The sequence below is a fragment of the Mustela putorius genome, unplaced genomic scaffold (genome assembly GCF_011764305.1).
Source record: "Mustela putorius furo isolate JIRA1106 unplaced genomic scaffold, ASM1176430v1.1 tig00000281_pilon_pilon_pilon, whole genome shotgun sequence".
Taxonomy (NCBI): Eukaryota; Metazoa; Chordata; class Mammalia; order Carnivora; family Mustelidae; genus Mustela; species Mustela putorius.
In genome coordinates this window covers 15,182,995-15,199,697 of record NW_025421343.1, presented here as the reverse complement: position 1 = coordinate 15,199,697, position 16,703 = coordinate 15,182,995, and the positions used below count along the sequence as shown (strand labels likewise).

General features: G+C 37.3%; 1 protein-coding gene across 2 annotated transcripts in view; it reads left to right on the top strand.

Moving 5' to 3' along the window:
- Positions 1-16,703, top strand: part of EIF2AK3 (eukaryotic translation initiation factor 2 alpha kinase 3) — a 66,103-nt gene that overhangs the window by 26,062 nt on the left and 23,338 nt on the right. The window contains exons 3-9 of one of the 2 annotated variants that reach the window (XM_004742382.3): positions 7,192-7,386; positions 8,816-8,946; positions 10,742-10,976; positions 12,358-12,520; positions 13,508-13,648; positions 14,862-14,984; positions 16,346-16,566. In XM_004742382.3, the coding sequence (XP_004742439.2) occupies positions 7,207-7,386; positions 8,816-8,946; positions 10,742-10,976; positions 12,358-12,520; positions 13,508-13,648; positions 14,862-14,984; positions 16,346-16,566 (1,194 nt within the window). In that variant the 5' untranslated portion in view covers positions 7,192-7,206. Of the gene's footprint in view, positions 1-7,191; positions 7,387-8,815; positions 8,947-9,925; positions 10,057-10,741; positions 10,977-12,357; positions 12,521-13,507; positions 13,649-14,861; positions 14,985-16,345; positions 16,567-16,703 lie in introns of those variants that run through there. The other variant, XM_045079125.1, reaches the window with a different exon arrangement.

Genomic DNA, 16,703 nt, shown 5'->3' with positions numbered 1-16,703 from the left:
TCTTTTTTTGGGGGGGGGGTGGTCAGAGAGAGAGCACAAGCAGGGGGAATGGCAGGCAGAGCAGGCAGAGGGAGAAGCAGCCTCCTGGCTGAGCAAGGAGCTTGATGTGGGACTCAATCCCAGTACCCTGGGATCATGACCTGAGCTGAAGGCAGACGCTCAACTGACTGAACCACCCAGGTGTCCCACCTATGCAGTAATCTTATAAGAAAACCAAACCTGCATCAGACCAAAGTTCCAGGTTTAAAAACACACTTTCAAGAAAATACAGAGGATAAAGGAACAAGTTAAATGACATGCAAAAGCCAAACTCTGGGACAGTCTGCAGATAAATAATATTCTGGTTTCTCAAGCAAATCAGTGCGTAAAAGAGGGAGTTAGAGGGGCTCCTACAAGGGCAGAAAAGAATCAAATTTAATACATAGAGTTTGAATTCCTTGTTGGAGAAAACCAATTGTATATGTTTGAGACAATCAGGGAAATATAAATATTAGATGATTTTAAGGAATTACTCTCGGTTCTTTTAGATGTGATATTGACATGGTAGTTACTTCTCAGCAATGAATCCCTGAAGTATTTATAGGTGAAACGGCATGATGTCTGGGATTTACTTTAAAACATTCTAGTAAACAAATATATGTCCTGGGTGGATGGAGAACAGATGAAACAATTGGCAAAATTTGCTACTTGTTGAAACTGAGTGATAGATGCGTGAGGGATTGTCTCTTTATACTTTGTATGTTTGAGAATGTCCAGAATAAGTTAAAATAAAGTTGGATATACCCCCAAAAGTATATGTGCCCATGATGAGGGGTGAGGGTACATAGAAAAAGAAGGAAGAACCAAATTTTAAAAATGTATTTTATACAGTTACAAGAATTTGTGTATTTATTGCTGATTATATTCATTTTAGTAGTAGCACATCCTACATTTTTCTCAGTTGAAGTTCCTTCTGTCACTTAGCAATAGGATTTTTATTTTCACACTCTAATTTCAAATAGTGCTCCCTGATTACATGTGCCACTGGTATTCATTATGCTATTTAGGTTTTGTTCAGAAATAGAAATTGAATTATTTTACCAGACTGCTTTGCGATTGCAGAGATAAAGATCTTGATTGGCTCTTTGGCATGAGTTTGCCAACGAATGCGATAACCTTTTATTTTAAAATTATGAACAGGAAAAAACAAATGGAAGAGGGGGAAAAAAAAGCCCATAAAATAACAAGAATTTATATTTTTAAAAAATGACTGCTAGAGGAAGCAAGTCATGCAATTAGCCTGAGAGGCAGAGCAGTGAATCTGAGCAAACAGCTGCTCACGGAGACGAATCAGTGGAATGTGAAAATGCATCACTTCACCGTAACCTACATTTTTTTCTACCAAGAGATTTGCAGCTGACTCTGAGTGACTCATTCCTGTGCTGGGAGGGTGAGGTAATGCTCTGGTGAGGGCTGATGTCATCTCACTACCTGAACGGAGTGCATATAGCATTTCTTGAGGCTGTCAAGGAAAAGCGCCATCTGCTTTCACATATGCAGCCTGAAAGACTTCACCAGGATTGGTGCAAAGGTTAGCAGCCCTGGGGATGACTCATCAGCAGCCAGTTAGCAAAGAGCAGCAATTTCAAAGTGAGCTTTTAAAATCATCCTCCAGAAATATGACATGATAATTAAGTATTAAATCAGAAGGCTTTTTTATTGCTTTGGGTTTTGCACTTTTCTCACCGAGTTGATGCTGCTGAAGGTTTCACTTTTATAAACAAGGCAGCTTTTCTCAGTATGGTCCATCATGTCAAATCTTCTTGCTTGTTTAAACCACGTATCTGTATGTATGTATGTACGTATGTGTCTAATTTTTTTTTTTAGTATATGTGTGGCCAAAGTGAGCACTAAACCCTACTTTTAACTGTGCAAAAGTTTGTTTTCTTTTACATTTGGAGGCATGTAAATCCATCTTATAGCAGAGATGAATTGTAGTCCATATTAGTTTGACAGCTTTTTGTTTGTTTTTTAGTTTTGGGGGTTTTTGCAGCACTTAATTATGTTTCTTAAGGATCTGTTTGTTACTGCTTTAGGAGAAAAGAGGTGGTTAATGGAAGAGGAAACAAGTAAAAATAAATGTTATCTGTTTCCTACAGACCCTCTGACTCCTCTTCCTCTTTCTTTTAGTGATGCACACCTGCTTTTCTTGTTTGTACTTAACTAGAACTATTGTTGATATGACCAGATGACTGAAATACCTATTTTTTAACTTTATCATAATTTGAATTTACTGTTCTAGTGAATAAAATAAAGAATACCTAACATAAGATGAAGGGTAGGAAGCAGTAAATACTTGATTTTCTCACTGATAGGTAACTCAAAATGGGAGATCATATTAGCTACATACTGTTTTCATAGGGTATGTATACTAATGACCTAACTCGGTTCTTAATGACAGCTTCAAGATGGACGTTCTACAAAAGATTAAAAGAAAAGTTTTAATTTTTAAAAAACAAAATAAGAAAGCAAAGAATAAGATAGTAATGTGAAAACTGTATGAGGCAGTATATTGATCCCATTTAGAGTTTATTAAAAATTTTTAAAGATTTTTATTTTATTTAATTGACAGACAGAGATCACAAGTAGGCAGAAAGGCAGGCAGAGAGAGAGGAAGGGAAGCAGGCTCCCTGCCAAGCAGAGAGCCTGATGTGGGGCTCGATCCTAGGACCCTGGGATCATGAACTGAGCCAAAGGCAGAGGCTTTAACTCACTGAGCCACCCAGATGCCCCCGATGTTTTTTTCAGTAAAGAGCAATAGTGATCTTCAAATACCCAGAATTATGATGAACGTTTGTTTTCATAATATAGCCTTCTGAGTTTAATTACAGAGCTCTTGTATGGCTCTTGAGTACCATCCTTTTCTTTTCAACCTTTTATTTGGAAATAATTTCAAACTACAAAAAGTTACACAAGTAAAAATGATACCCCCCCCAAAAAAGGGATCAATCATTTTATACTGAGGTTTACCTACCCCAAACCTTGTTTGCTTTATCTTTTGAGTTGTCTCTCTTTCTTACTTTTTCTTTCCCATAGCCTCTCCTACGCAATTTTTTCCCCTAAAACATTTGGAGATAAATCAGCTATCCATCCATTGGGGTCCTTTACTCTCAAATACTTCAGTATCTATTCCTAACAGAGATATTCTCTTAACATAATCACAGCATAGTTGTCAACTTCATAAATTTATATTGGTACTTTAATCTGCCATCCATTTTGCATTTTGTGAGTTTATCTCGTACAAGATATATTTTGCAGATACTGCATTTTTACAGATTGAGGGTTTGTGACAACCCTGCATCAAGCAAGTCTGTCAGCACCATTTTTCCAACAGCATTTGCTCACTTCACGTCTGTGTGTCACCACCAGTAATTCTCACAGTATTTCAGACTTTTTCATTATATTTGTTATGGTGATCTGTGATCAGTGATTGTGACTAACTGAAAGCTCAGATGATGGTTGGCATTTTTTTTAACAAAAAAGTATTTTTTAATTTACATGATTTGTTAGACAGAATTTGGTAGACAGAATGCTAGCACACGTTTAATAGACTAAAAAAAGTATTTTTTAATTCAGCTGTGTACATGATTTGGTAGACAGAATTTGGTAGACAGAATGCTAGCACACATTTAATAGACTACAGTATAGCATAAACATAACTTTTACAGGCACTGAGAAACCAAAAATTCATTTGACTCATTTTATTGAGGTGGAACCAAACCCACAATATCCCTAAAGGACACCGTAATATCTTTTGTAGTGTCCTTAACGTCCAGTACACCTTCTGGTCTGGAGTCAGGTAGTATATTTATTTGTCTTGTTAGACTCTTTTAATCTAGATTTACCCACAGACTTTTTCTTTCATGATATTGACATTCTGAAGAATACAGTCTCTCTACTCTTTTGTTAAAAAGAAAAGGAAATTTCTTCATTTCGGTGACTCAGTAGATTAAATGTCCAACTCTTGCTTTCAGCTCAGGTTGTGATCTCAGAGTCGTGAATTCAAGCCCCATGATAGGCTCAGAGCTGGGCATGGAGTCTACTGAAGATTCTCTCCCTTTCCCTCTGCCCACGGCCCCCCGCCACCCCCCCCACATGTATGCATGCACATTCCCACATGCACTCCCTCTCACAAAAAAAAAAAGAAAAAGGAAAAAGAAATTTCATTGTGTGCTTATCCAGTGTTCCCTGGTGATTAGATCTAGATTGTTAATTCTTAGCATAGAATCCTACACAGGGGAAGTACCCTCTGTCAGGGTATCACATCTGTCACTCTTTGATGATGTTGATTTTGAGCATCTGGTCAGGGTATTATCTAAATTCTCCACTGTATAATTACTAGGTTTTTTTGTTGTTTGTTTCTGTTTTTAGTTTCGTCTAACTAATAAGCAGTCCATGGGCAGATGCTTTAAGACCGTGTAGTTATCCTACTCCTCATCAAATTTTCCACCTTCCTAGATTTAACACCATTGCTGATTTTTGCTTGCAGTGTTTACTACAATGTTTGCAAATTTTTGATTTTTCCAACTTCGTCCCTCCCTTCATATTTAAAGGCATTTAATTGCAGTTAAGAGCCCTCCCTTCTCCGCCATGTTTTGTTTATCAATTTATTATAAGTAGGCCCTTAGTACTTTATAATTCAGTAATTTATTATTTTGGTACTTAAGTTGTTCCAGATTTGGTCAGTGGTGCACTTCTATCTTTTTTTTTTTTTTTGTAAGATTTTATATTTTCTTTTCCTTTTTCCTTTTTTTTTATTTTTTATTTTTTAAAGATTTTATTTATTTATTTGACAGAGAGAACTCACAAGTAGGCAGAGAGTCCGGCAGAGAGAAAGGGGGAAGCATGCTCCCTGCTGAGCAGAAAGCCTGATGTTGGCTCAATCCCAGAACTGAGATCATGACCTGAGCCAAAGGCAGAGGCTTAACCCACTGAGCCACCCAGTCGCCCCTATTTATTTATTTTTCAGAGAGAGCACAAGCTGGGGTAGTGGCAGGCAGAGGATGAAGCAGTCTCTCTGCTGAGCAAGGAACCTGATGTGGGACTCTGTCCCAGGATCCTGAGATCCTGACCTGAGCTAAAGACTGACATTTAACCAACTGAGCCACCCAGGTGTCCCTTTGCTTCTTTATTGTGCACATCCTTAATCTCTAGAATAATAAGATGTTGAAGTCTCATCTTTTCCCTCTCATGCCCCAGCCCTGGAATCAGACATTTCTGTGAGGAGCCTTGTTTCCTTCAGTGGGCAGTGGAATTGGAAAACAAAATGTGGGCACTAAGTTTGGGTGCATTGCTTTTATAGCCATGGTATAAAAACTGTAGAAAGGCACTGTAGAGGCACAGTAAACAATTTTTGAGAACGTAATGCTATCTCAGTTTATAGTTACAGCAGTAAGTACAGTGTTAAGGAACTGGAAGATCTTTGTCAGCAACCTTATGCTGCTAAAAATTTTCTTAGACTTGAAAGCAAAAGTGTAAGTGAGGCTAACTTGAAGGCCAGCTGGGATTTCAGTGGGCAGTGTTGGTACCAGAGGGTGTTCCAGGGAGAAGAGGTGACATTGACAATGACATCAATGAACAATAATAGTAATATTATATTAAATATCACGCCTAAGAGGTGAGACCTGATTTCTGCCCATTTGGGGAAAAGTGGAAGACAAGGAAGAAAAGGTTGTTTGAGGTCATGTTTAGAGGACTTTGAAAATATCAGACTTGGGATTTGGGGTCTTTAATAAGAAGATAATGGAGAACTGTTGAAGTCTTTTGAATAATGTCATAACAAGCTTAACTCTGACTCAGAGATTAATCTAGAAGATACCGTAGAGTTTAGATTGAGGAAACTGCCAGTTTAGAACTGTAAAGAGGCTATTATAATATTTCAGGCAGGAGGTACAGGGATTTGAACTAGAAGATGAAAGAAGTGGATGAGAGGAGTGGTTTTTTGCCAGCCAGTGAGAATCCCGAGGTGTGGGGCCAAGCTAGAGGGAAGGGAGGATGTGTAAGCACTTGTAGTGACTATATGGGCATTTTCAGGTAAGTATCCCTTTGAAGATAGGATTCTACTTGAGAAACAAAGAAGTACATAGAGAAATTTTACTGTAAAAAAGTTAAGATCATTTTTGGACTTTTTCTTTTTAACATTTATTTATTTTGAGGGGGGCAGAAAGTGAGGGAGAGAACCTCAAGCAGACTCCCTGCTGAGCCCAGAGCTGGACATAGGGCTCAATCTCACAACCCTGACATCATGACCTGAGCCAAAATCAAGAGTCAGACATTTAACTGACTGAGCACCCAGGTGCCCCTTGTTTTGGGGGGGTTTTTTGTTTGTTTGTTTGTTTATTAAACTCATACTTCTTTATATTTCTTTTTTCCAAAGTTCTGAGCCTGGTCAGGGAAATAGTTGTGTCATTAGCTGAAGTAAATCAAGATGTATGTATTTTTAAATGCCAAAAGGTCAATGTTACAAAGCCATGTACTAATAACTCTTTCTCAAGAAACAAGATGTTCAGGGCCAAAAACTTTTTAGAGTTTTCCTGAACTCTGTGCTTTTGCTTATACTATACAGGGACTCCTCCATGAAATCCTGTTGGCTTTGCCTTCCTGTTATATCCCAAATCTGACTGCCTGCAACAGCTATTGCCTGAATTGGAGCAATCATCATCTCTTGCTCTCCATGCCTCCACCCTTGCCCCATAGCCTTGTTCCCTCTCCTTGTGCTTCCTCCAATGTGAAGAACTGTCTTGCACCTTAAAGTCTTCACAGAGGCTCTTTCCCAGATATGGTTAACTCCCCCAAGTTAAGGGTTTGCTCAGATGTTACTTTCTCCGCAGGACCTAACCAACTGAGCCACTCAGGTGCCCCATACGTTAGCATCTTAACTGCTACAAGAACTCCTGTAATAACCCCTTCTTGAACTCACTTGATCACAAAACTTCCTTTTGGCAGCTCGCTTACCATTATGGGACACCCATAGCAAGCAGAGTTTGAGAATACTAGAGTATTCTAGTATTCTAGTAGGTCCCAGGAGAGACTGGCTATTGTTTCAAATTGTATTTTAGTTGATGAACCACCCCAACTCCCATACTGTTGAAGGAGACCAGAGAAAGTCAGGCTCAAAGTTATTATGCCTTTAAAAGTTAGATTTTGTTTTAGGTATTTGGGAATAAGATGATCATTCCTTCTCTGGATGGAGACCTCTTCCAATGGGACCGGGACCGTGAGAGCATGGAAACAGTTCCTTTTACAGTTGAATCACTTCTTGAATCTTCTTATAAATTTGGAGATGATGTTGTTTTGGTTGGAGGAAAGTCTCTCACGACATATGGACTCAGCGCATACAGTGGAAAGGTGAGTGAAAATGTTGAATTATTTGAGGAGAAATCAGATAAATAGGGATAGAAGAAATAATGTATTAAGCTATACTATTACTGGTTGAGGTTAATAATTATTTGTTCCCCAAGGATATCATTTGTTTTAATAAAAACACTGCAAAGTAGAAAGAGCAAAATATTATTAAGGAAGCTAAATGTATCCAAGACAACAGAATGAACAGGAATAGCAGGAGGAAGAGAATTAATAAATAATGTCTAGTGTGTGTCAGTTGCATTTTACATACATTATTTTGAAATCTTTACAATATTCTTAAAGGTCATACATTTTTGTCTCCATTTGGACAGATGAGGACTCCTCCAAATATTAATGATCCTGATAAGAATAATAGCTACCAATTTATCTAGTTTGATCTTCTAATCCAAGAGGAAAGTTGTACTCATTTTACAGATGAGAAAACTGAGACTAAAAAGTTCAGAAATGTCTGAGGTTAAATTTGACTTAGGTCTGTCTGATGATAAAGTTATACTATCAAGACCTAGATTTTCTCTAACGTTAGTTTTTAGGATACAATCATAATCTGCTTCTAAGATTGGGTCTTATACTATAGATCTCTTATTAGGAATAACTAAAAACATCCTTTGAAGAAAAGTAAAAATCTTTTTTAATCCCTTAACTTTGATATGTGAATATTTTATATATAGACAAGACTAAAGCAGGGAAGAGTAGAAAAATGACTTTTGACCCTTGAGTTTTTCGAACATTAGTGATTCCTTATCTAAGTGTTAGGCCCATAGCCCCTCCTTGCTCTTGCTGACACTTTTCTGCCTTCCCCACTCCCCACATCAGCGTTGTACTGAGGAGGCCTTGGGATCCTCTGTTGCCTTCAGTATTCTCATTTGTAAAACAGTGGGATTGAACCCAATCATCTGGTTCTCTGATTTGATGTGCTGCTACAAATTTCTGGTAGTCTAGCAGGTGTGCTGTTTTCTGGGAGGATTTTAGTTCAGATCATGTGAAGATTCCTTTTTCTCTCTAATGAAGATTTGAAGTAGGCACTTTTAAATACAATATCTGTTTGGTAAAGTTTAAGTCTTTAAACAACCTAATACTTCCATCAAATGAAAACTCTGAGGCTGATTTTTTTTAACTCACCTGGAGTTTTATTAATGATATTATTGCTAGGAGATCACAACTGGTTCTGTTCTTTTCATGTATTCCATAGAAATGCCCCAAATAAAACTAAAATTATCTAAATCCTTAAAGTCATTCTCTGAACTAAATATTTCTTGTTTCCTTTATGGTTCTAAGTAACTCATTTTAGGAGTTGGTAGTCTAACTGATGCTTCTTAATACTTGGGTATTTCTTAGAGATTCTTGATTCTTTTAATGTCTCTGATCTCCTGTAACTTATATTTTTCACAAAATTTATTTCTGTCTTTTTCAGGTGAGGTACATCTGTTCAGCTTTGGGTTGTCGCCAATGGGATAATGATGATATGGAACAAGAAGACATCCTTCTTCTGCAACGCTCCCAGAAAACTGTCAGAGCTGTCGGACCTCGCAGTGGCAATGAGAAGTATGTGTTCAGAGAACGTTCCTGTTGATAATTACAAGTTAAGCAAGCCCCAGATTTATCCGATTTTTCTTTATGGAGATTTCCTGAACTCTGTTCATGTCCTTAAAACATACTCTTTTAAGAGAAATGTAGGCCTTAAATTAAAAATGGTCTCATGATTATTAACATATTCCGAGTTGAAACTCTCACTCTAAGCTCTGGAGGCAGTAACCAGGTGAGGCCCATACAGTGACAGCTTCACTGATCAAAGTTCTTTGAATGCAGAGCACTCTTAAGACAAAGTTAATGTGCTTTATTTCAACGTGGGTCTCTAACTCTGTAGTTCCGTCTAGTAAGTAGTTTCACAGTGTGTTTGACAACCCCATTTTTAGAACGCATTTCAGTTTGGTCAAGTACCTTTTTGTTTCCCTTTTCAAATAATGAATTCTTTATGTAATTTTTACATTTAAATATGTGATTAAAAAGCAATATGATTAGATAACAAGTGCTGGTCGTAAATCACATGCTGGATTTTTTTTTTAACTTTTTTAAATTTTAACTTGCTGTAGTAAAAATCATTTGAGATCTCATCTTTCTATCTTTTGAAAGTGAACCAAACTTTCAGATTTTTGTCTAGTCTGATGCAATATAATTCAGTTTCCTTTCCTGTTTTCTCAAACTCAGTTAAGAAAATATTTCTATGTTCACTGGACTGTGAATAGGGCTTTGCATCTGCTGGCAACCTGACCTTCTTTATCCTGATTGGGTTTTGTTTCCTTAAGTATTTGAGTGCCTGCTAGGTGTCCAGCCACCAATAGAAACACATGTCCAGCTTAACAGAATTTTGAATCACCAGAATGGGAAGAGTCTAGGGTCTAAGATCAGTGTTCCTTAAGTATATTTTTTAAATAGATGTCAGGATTATTAAGCCATTTTATATCTAAATGACAGGTTATTATATTGTCATTGGTTAAGAGATTTTTCTGTATATTGATTATAGTGGAAACCTTATTACTGCCACTTTATGAATGAGGACACTGAAACACAAGAAAGGTTCGATGACTTGCCAGATCTCAGGAGAGATCTCAGATTGAAACTGAGGTGGTATGACCTTCAGGCTTGGTGCACTGGGTAATATTGCCTTTCAGGGCTATGTTTTCATATAAATACAAAATCGATGCATTCAACTTGCTGTGTATTTGGTTTATTGGAATGTATTAATTTCTTTGCACTTGAATGAAATGTGCACAACTTTAGTAAAGAAAGCAGACTGCTGGGCGCCTGGGTGGCTCAGTGGGTTGGGCCGCTGCCTTCGGCTCAGGTCATGATCTCAGGGTCCTGGGATCGAGTCCCGCATCGGGCTCTCTGCTCAGCAGGGAGCCTGCTCCCTCCTCTCTCTCTCTCTCTCTGCCTGCCTCTCTGCCTGCTTGTGATCTCTGTCTGTCAAATAAATAAATAAAATCTTTAAAAAAAAAAAAAAAAAAAAAAGAAAGCAGACTGCTGCTACCCTCATTTTAAGGTGACTTTGGTGTGTCTGGAAAAAATCATTCTGATTTGGAAATGTGATTTGTTAATTTTTGAGGTGTCCCACAGCCATTTTTGGTTTGTAACTTAGAAACATTGTTTCTAAAGGATCAGAACGAAGTGATGCCCTCTTGTGGCAAAAACCAGCAGAACAATTCAGAAAATGCTGTTGAGTTTTTCTTTTTCTCATGGCAACGTTTTAGTGTTCGCTTCTTGAATGTAGAACTGTTCTGTATTATTTGGTCCATTTACTTAAGTGTAAATTTCTAAAATAAACTTTTGTAAATTTAAGGTGGAATTTCAGTGTTGGCCACTTTGAACTTCGGTATATTCCAGACATGGAAACTAGAGCCGGATTTATTGAAAGTACCCTAAAGCCCAGTGGGAACAAAGAAGGGTCTAAAATTATTTCAGATGTGGAAGACCAGGAAGCCGCCATGATGGACACAGTGATAAAGGTCTCAGTTGCTGACTGGAAGGTTATGGCATTTAACAAGAAGGGAGGACATCTGGAATGGGAATACCAGGTACTAGAGACCACTGAACATCTGTAAATACATTTTTTCCTTTCCCAATTTGACCAGACTTTTTGGGTAGAGGTGGGTAGAGGGAAAAAACTGTCATTTTGGATTCTTAGCCCATTCTCTATGCTTTAAGAAGCACTTTAAAGAAGTCACATGTATTAGAATGACTCTTCTGAAAAAGACCACAGAAGACAAGTGCTGGTGAGGATGTTTGTATCTCTGTGCCCTGCTGTTGGGGGTGTGAAGTGGTGCAGCCACTGGGGTGAAGAGTGCTTTCAAAAAATTGAAAAGAGAGCTACCCTATGATCCAGCCATCCTGTTTCTGGGAAGATAGTCAAAGGGAGTCAGATCGGTATCTTAAGGAGATATCTGTACTGCCATGTTCAGTGCTTTGCTGTTCACAGTAGCCAAGATATAGAAGGAGCCCAGGTGTCCATCAGTAAATGAATGGATAAAGAAAATGGGGTGTGTATATGTACACAGTAGAATATTATCCAGCCTGGAAGAGGGAAATGCTGTCATTTGCAAAACATGGATGAACCTGGAGGATGTTATGCTAAGTGAAAATAAGCCAGGCATAGAAGGATAAATAGTGCATGATCTTACTTACTCATGGAATTTTAAAAAGTTGAACTCACAGAACAGAGAGTAGAATGGTAGTTGCCAAGGGCTGGAGGGGGTGGTGATAGGAGAAATGGAGAGATATTGGTCAAAGGGTACAAGATTTCAGTTATGCATGATGAATAAGTTCTGGAGATGTAATGTACAGTGTGGTGACTATAGTTAATAATACTATATTATATATTTGAAATTTGCTTAGAGTAGATCTCAATGCAGGGCTTGAACTCACGATTCCAATATCAGGACCTAAGCTGAGATCAAGAGTTGGACAGACACTTAGACCAGCTGAGGTGTATAGATGAGAATTTGATATGCATATACATTGTGAAATGAAGAGGGTAGATTTGTTTTTTAAGATTTTATTTGACAGAGAGAGAGAGAGAGAGAGCACAAGTAGAGAGAGAGAGAGAGCACAAGTAGGCAGAGAGGCAGGCAGAGGGAGAGGGAGAAGCAGGCTCCCTGCTGAGCAAGAAGCCCAGTGCAAGGCTCGATCCCAGGGCCCTGGGATTATGATGTGAGCCAAAGGCAGATACTTAACTGACTGAGCCACCTAGGTGCTTGATTGTGCTAATCATTTCATAATGTATACATATGTCAAAATGTGGCATTGTATACTGTAAATATATACATTTTTATTTATTAGTTATACATGGGAAATCTGGAAAAAATTTTAAAATTTGTGGTTTTTAAATGCCATTTTAGGAGTTGAACTACATAAATACTGCTTGAAATAATGTAAAATTTCTTTTCTATTTTTGTTTAGTTTTGTACTCCCATTGCATCTGCTTGGTTGGTTAAGGATGGAAAAGTCATTCCCATCAGTCTTTTTGATGATACAAGTTATGCATCTAACAATGAAGTTTTAGAAGATGAAGAAGACATTGTAGAAGCTGCTCGAGGAGCCACAGAAAACAGCGTTTACCTGGGTGAGTAGATGTCTCTTATGTAGTGATAGGACTTAATGACACTTAATTTTACTCCTGCGTTGTTCTTTTCTACCTCAAGTATGCCTATAGCAGTTTAAATTCCTAAATACATTCCCTGGCTTAGATTGCCCTTAAGATTTATACTTTGATTTCCATACCTACTGGGTTTTTTCCATTTATCCAATTCTGAAACTTTGAATTACTCTGGTATATTCTTTTCCTCTAAGACCCTATTAGAAAGTCTTAGAAATGTTTCCATGATACAACATGCTGTGAATTACTCATATATCCTCAGATTCTAAAACTTTCTACGTTTGTATTTGCATCTACATCAATTTGCCCCCGCTTAAAGATTATGGGGTTTTTTTTCCTGTGTGTCTTTACAACTTATCTGAAAAATAGTAACAAACTTCTTGTGTGCTTGGGCAATTGGAGGCCTTTACAAAATAAAATTTGCAAAACTTTTGAGTCTCATTATTTGCACTAGTGTTGGTGGTCAGATACTCATAAAATTCTTTTAAGCTCTGTCAGTGTGCTACCCACTCCTCAATCTCAATGAAATGCAAGCATTTGGAAGAATAACATGTCACACATGTATCGTGATAGTATTTAACTGATGTGTTAGCAGTACCTCTGGAATTACAGGTGTTTTGGTTTCCTTAAAAAGAAAGTTACTTCATCTAAGCTGTTAGTTTTATAAGTGTCCAATGATTTATTTGAACTTCCTTACTGGAAGTTCCAGTAACTATTGACAATTACTATTTAGTGAGAAACATTGTAACTTATGTATAACTTTCCTTTCCTATTTTTGTTAAATAACCTTTGAGTTGCATTCGAGTATTTGAGCCTTGATTCTTCTTTGAAAAGTCTTATGAAGCACATGAAGAAATAATGAATGAATCTAACTGTACTAAATGAAAATGAACCTTTTTGAAAAAAATTGGTGCTTGATTCTAAATATAATTGACAATGTTCTCATTGATTCAGGAATGTTCCGAGGTCAGTTGTATCTGCAGTCATCAGTCAGAATTTCAGAAAAGTTTCCTACAAGTCCCAAGGCCTTGGAATCTGTCAATAATGAGTATGCAATTATGCCTTTGCCAACAATCAAGTGGAAACCCTTAATTCGTAAGTGAATTATGAACTTTTGTAGTATTATTGACTGTCTTTGTCCTAGTATTGAATACCACAGAGATTACAACTTCTCTATACTCTTTATTTTCTGACACACTAGGTAGGTATTTCAGATGTTGGAGAATTTGAATGATCTTTTACAGATTGATTTCATTAAAACAGCAGCTGCTTCTAAAGAAATCAGTGTTAATAAAGTATTTCTCTAGACAACATAGAAACACTCTTAGCCATTCGCTGACTATGACTATGTATCATTTAGCTCTTAACATATTAAGAATTTATGGGTCTCAGGGTCCTGGGATCAATCCCTGCATAGGGTTCTCTGCTCAGCAGGGAGCCTGCTTCCTCCTCTCTCTCTCTCTCTGCCTGCCTCTCTGCCTACTTATGAGCTCTCTCTCTCTGTCAAATAAATAAATAAAATCTTTAAAAAAATATATTTATGAAACAGGGGTACCTGTTTCATGTTTATGAAACAAAGGCACTAGGGGCTCAGTTGGTTGAGTTTCCAACTCTTGATTTTGGCTTGGGTCATGATCTCAGAGTTCTGGGATTGAGCCCACTTTGGGCTCTGTGCTGGGCATGGAGCCTGCCTGAGATTCTCTCACTCCCTCTCCCTCTCCCCACCCCCTGTACTCGCTCACATGCTCTCTCTCTTTGTTATTCAATAAAAAAAATTTTAAGAATATTTATGAAACATTATCTGGTTATTACATCATATGCTTTGAGACATTTAAATGAGTTGAAGTAAACAGTAAGCTACCATTTCCTTCAGTTATCTTTCCATAGCTTGCATATGGTTTTGATCGCATATGTCACATCCTATTTTAATTACTTATTTAAATGACTCATCTTCTCTAAAAGACTGCCTTTTTTTTTTTTTTTAAAAGATTTTATTTATTTATTTATTTGACAGACAGAGATCACAAGTAGGCAGAGAGACAGGCAGAGAGAGAGGAGGAAGCAGGCTCTCTGCTCAGCAGGGAGCCTGATGCAGGGCTCCAATCCAGAACCCTGGGATCATGACCTGAGCCAAAGGCAGAGGCTTTAACCCACTAAAAGATTGCTTTTCAAGGGGAAGGAACCTTGAGCCATTTACTTAACATATTTGAACAGAACTGTGATTGAAAACCTGTTTTTTTGAATGAATTATAAGTACCTACATTTTCACTGAAGTTTTAACAGTTAAGATTTTACCATTTTCTTTTAGATTCTCCTTCCAGAACTCCTGTCTTGGTAGGGTCTGATGAATTTGACAAATGTCTTAGTAACGATAAGTTTTCTCATGAAGAGTACAGTAATGGCGCACTTTCAATCTTGCAGTACCCATATGGTAAGTGTGATGAAGCTTGCATTGAAAATGCTGAGTTTCATTTTTCCTCTTAGTTTATTTATTAATTTGAAATTAATTAGTAGAATTCAAATGAACGGTAGTCATTTGGAAGGTCGAAAATATCCTCGGAGGAATGGTATGAATGGTGGCCAAAGGTATAAGTTCCAGAGTTAGAGTGCCAGGGTTCAAGTCCCAGTTTTGCCACATACTAGGTTGGGCACACTAACTTACTGCCTCGTGGTTCCTTCATCTGTAAAGCAAGGATAGTAATCCTGATATTTACTTATTCGATTGCTATAACTTCTAAATGAGATAATGTACGTATAATCTGTGTCTGGCAAATAGTAAGTGTTCAGTAAGCATTAATTCTTGTGATTAGCTTTCATTTAGTTATCAGCCTGTCTTATGTAATCTGTATAATATCAGCCTGAGTAATGAAGAAAATAGGTGTTTCCTATAATGCTAAATGAAAACACTATAAAATGAGGGGGTTTTAATTTTGTCCTCCAACAAGAGAAATTAGTGCAAAAGTCAAGAGTAGGTGAAATTTGACCGGAAATACATTCCAGGGTATTTAAGGTTAGGATGCATTCAGCCATGGAAGGACTTTGAATAGTTAGATATAAAAAAAAATTATCAGTCTGCATTAGACAAAAAGAGACTCCTTAAGAGTTCACGTTAGATGCCAGTAATGGGAAGTTATTGTAAAATTTTTAAATTGACAGAAACACAGGATTCTGACCTAGAAGCAACAGTCTTTATCTGATGCTGATCCAAATACACGACAAGAGAGAATTATGTAGTCTGTCCAGGTACTACAAAATAGAAGCCAAACAGTCAGGCTGCTTTCTAGGACAGCCTCCTTTTGACAGCTTAAAATGAGCCAAGGAGACTGTTAGAGCAGTTTTCTTCTGAGTTTGCAAAGAATAATTTATGGTAAAATTTGTATATCATTAATGCCTAATGAGAGTAAAGCTTAAAAACCTTGAAGAAAGATTGAGTACTAATTCTTTCTTGCATTTAAAGAACTGGATTATTAATGAGGTAACAAATAAGGTGGCCCTTAAGGTTTTTTGCTAGTCTTATTAATTAGTACAAAAAAAAATTTATGATGCTATGGGATAAAGGAAAATATGTTTGTGTAGGAAAAAAGAAAAAGTAGGGTAATGAGGCTATTGAAAAGTGCTAAGGAAGAGATGAAACTTTAATAAAAGGAATTAGTAATAGAAGTGACGGGAAAACAGATAATTTTTAACAACCAAAGGAGACTGTGTATTGGTTTATCTTTTTTAAAAAATAATCTTTTATGTTTTTGTGTTTGTTTTTTGTTTTTATATGTATTTTTATGTTTGTTTTTGAAGATAATGGTTATTATCTACCATATTACAAGAGGGAGAGGAGCAAACGGAGCACACAGATCACAGTCCGATTCCTCGATAACCCAAATTACAGCAAGAACATTCGCAAAAAGGATCCTGTCCTCCTCTTACACTGGTGGAAAGAAATAGTTGGAACTATTCTGTTTTGTATCATAGCAACAACTTTTATTGTGCGTAGACTTTTCCATCCTCATCCTCACAGAGTAAGACATTTTTCAGAATCTAATGTATTTCAGAGTGTTGGGAGAATAGTGTGTGTGGTGGGGGCTAAGGGGACGTTTACTTAAGTTTCACCATGAAGTCAGTGTTACCCATCCTCTCATCTCTCCCGACTTACCAC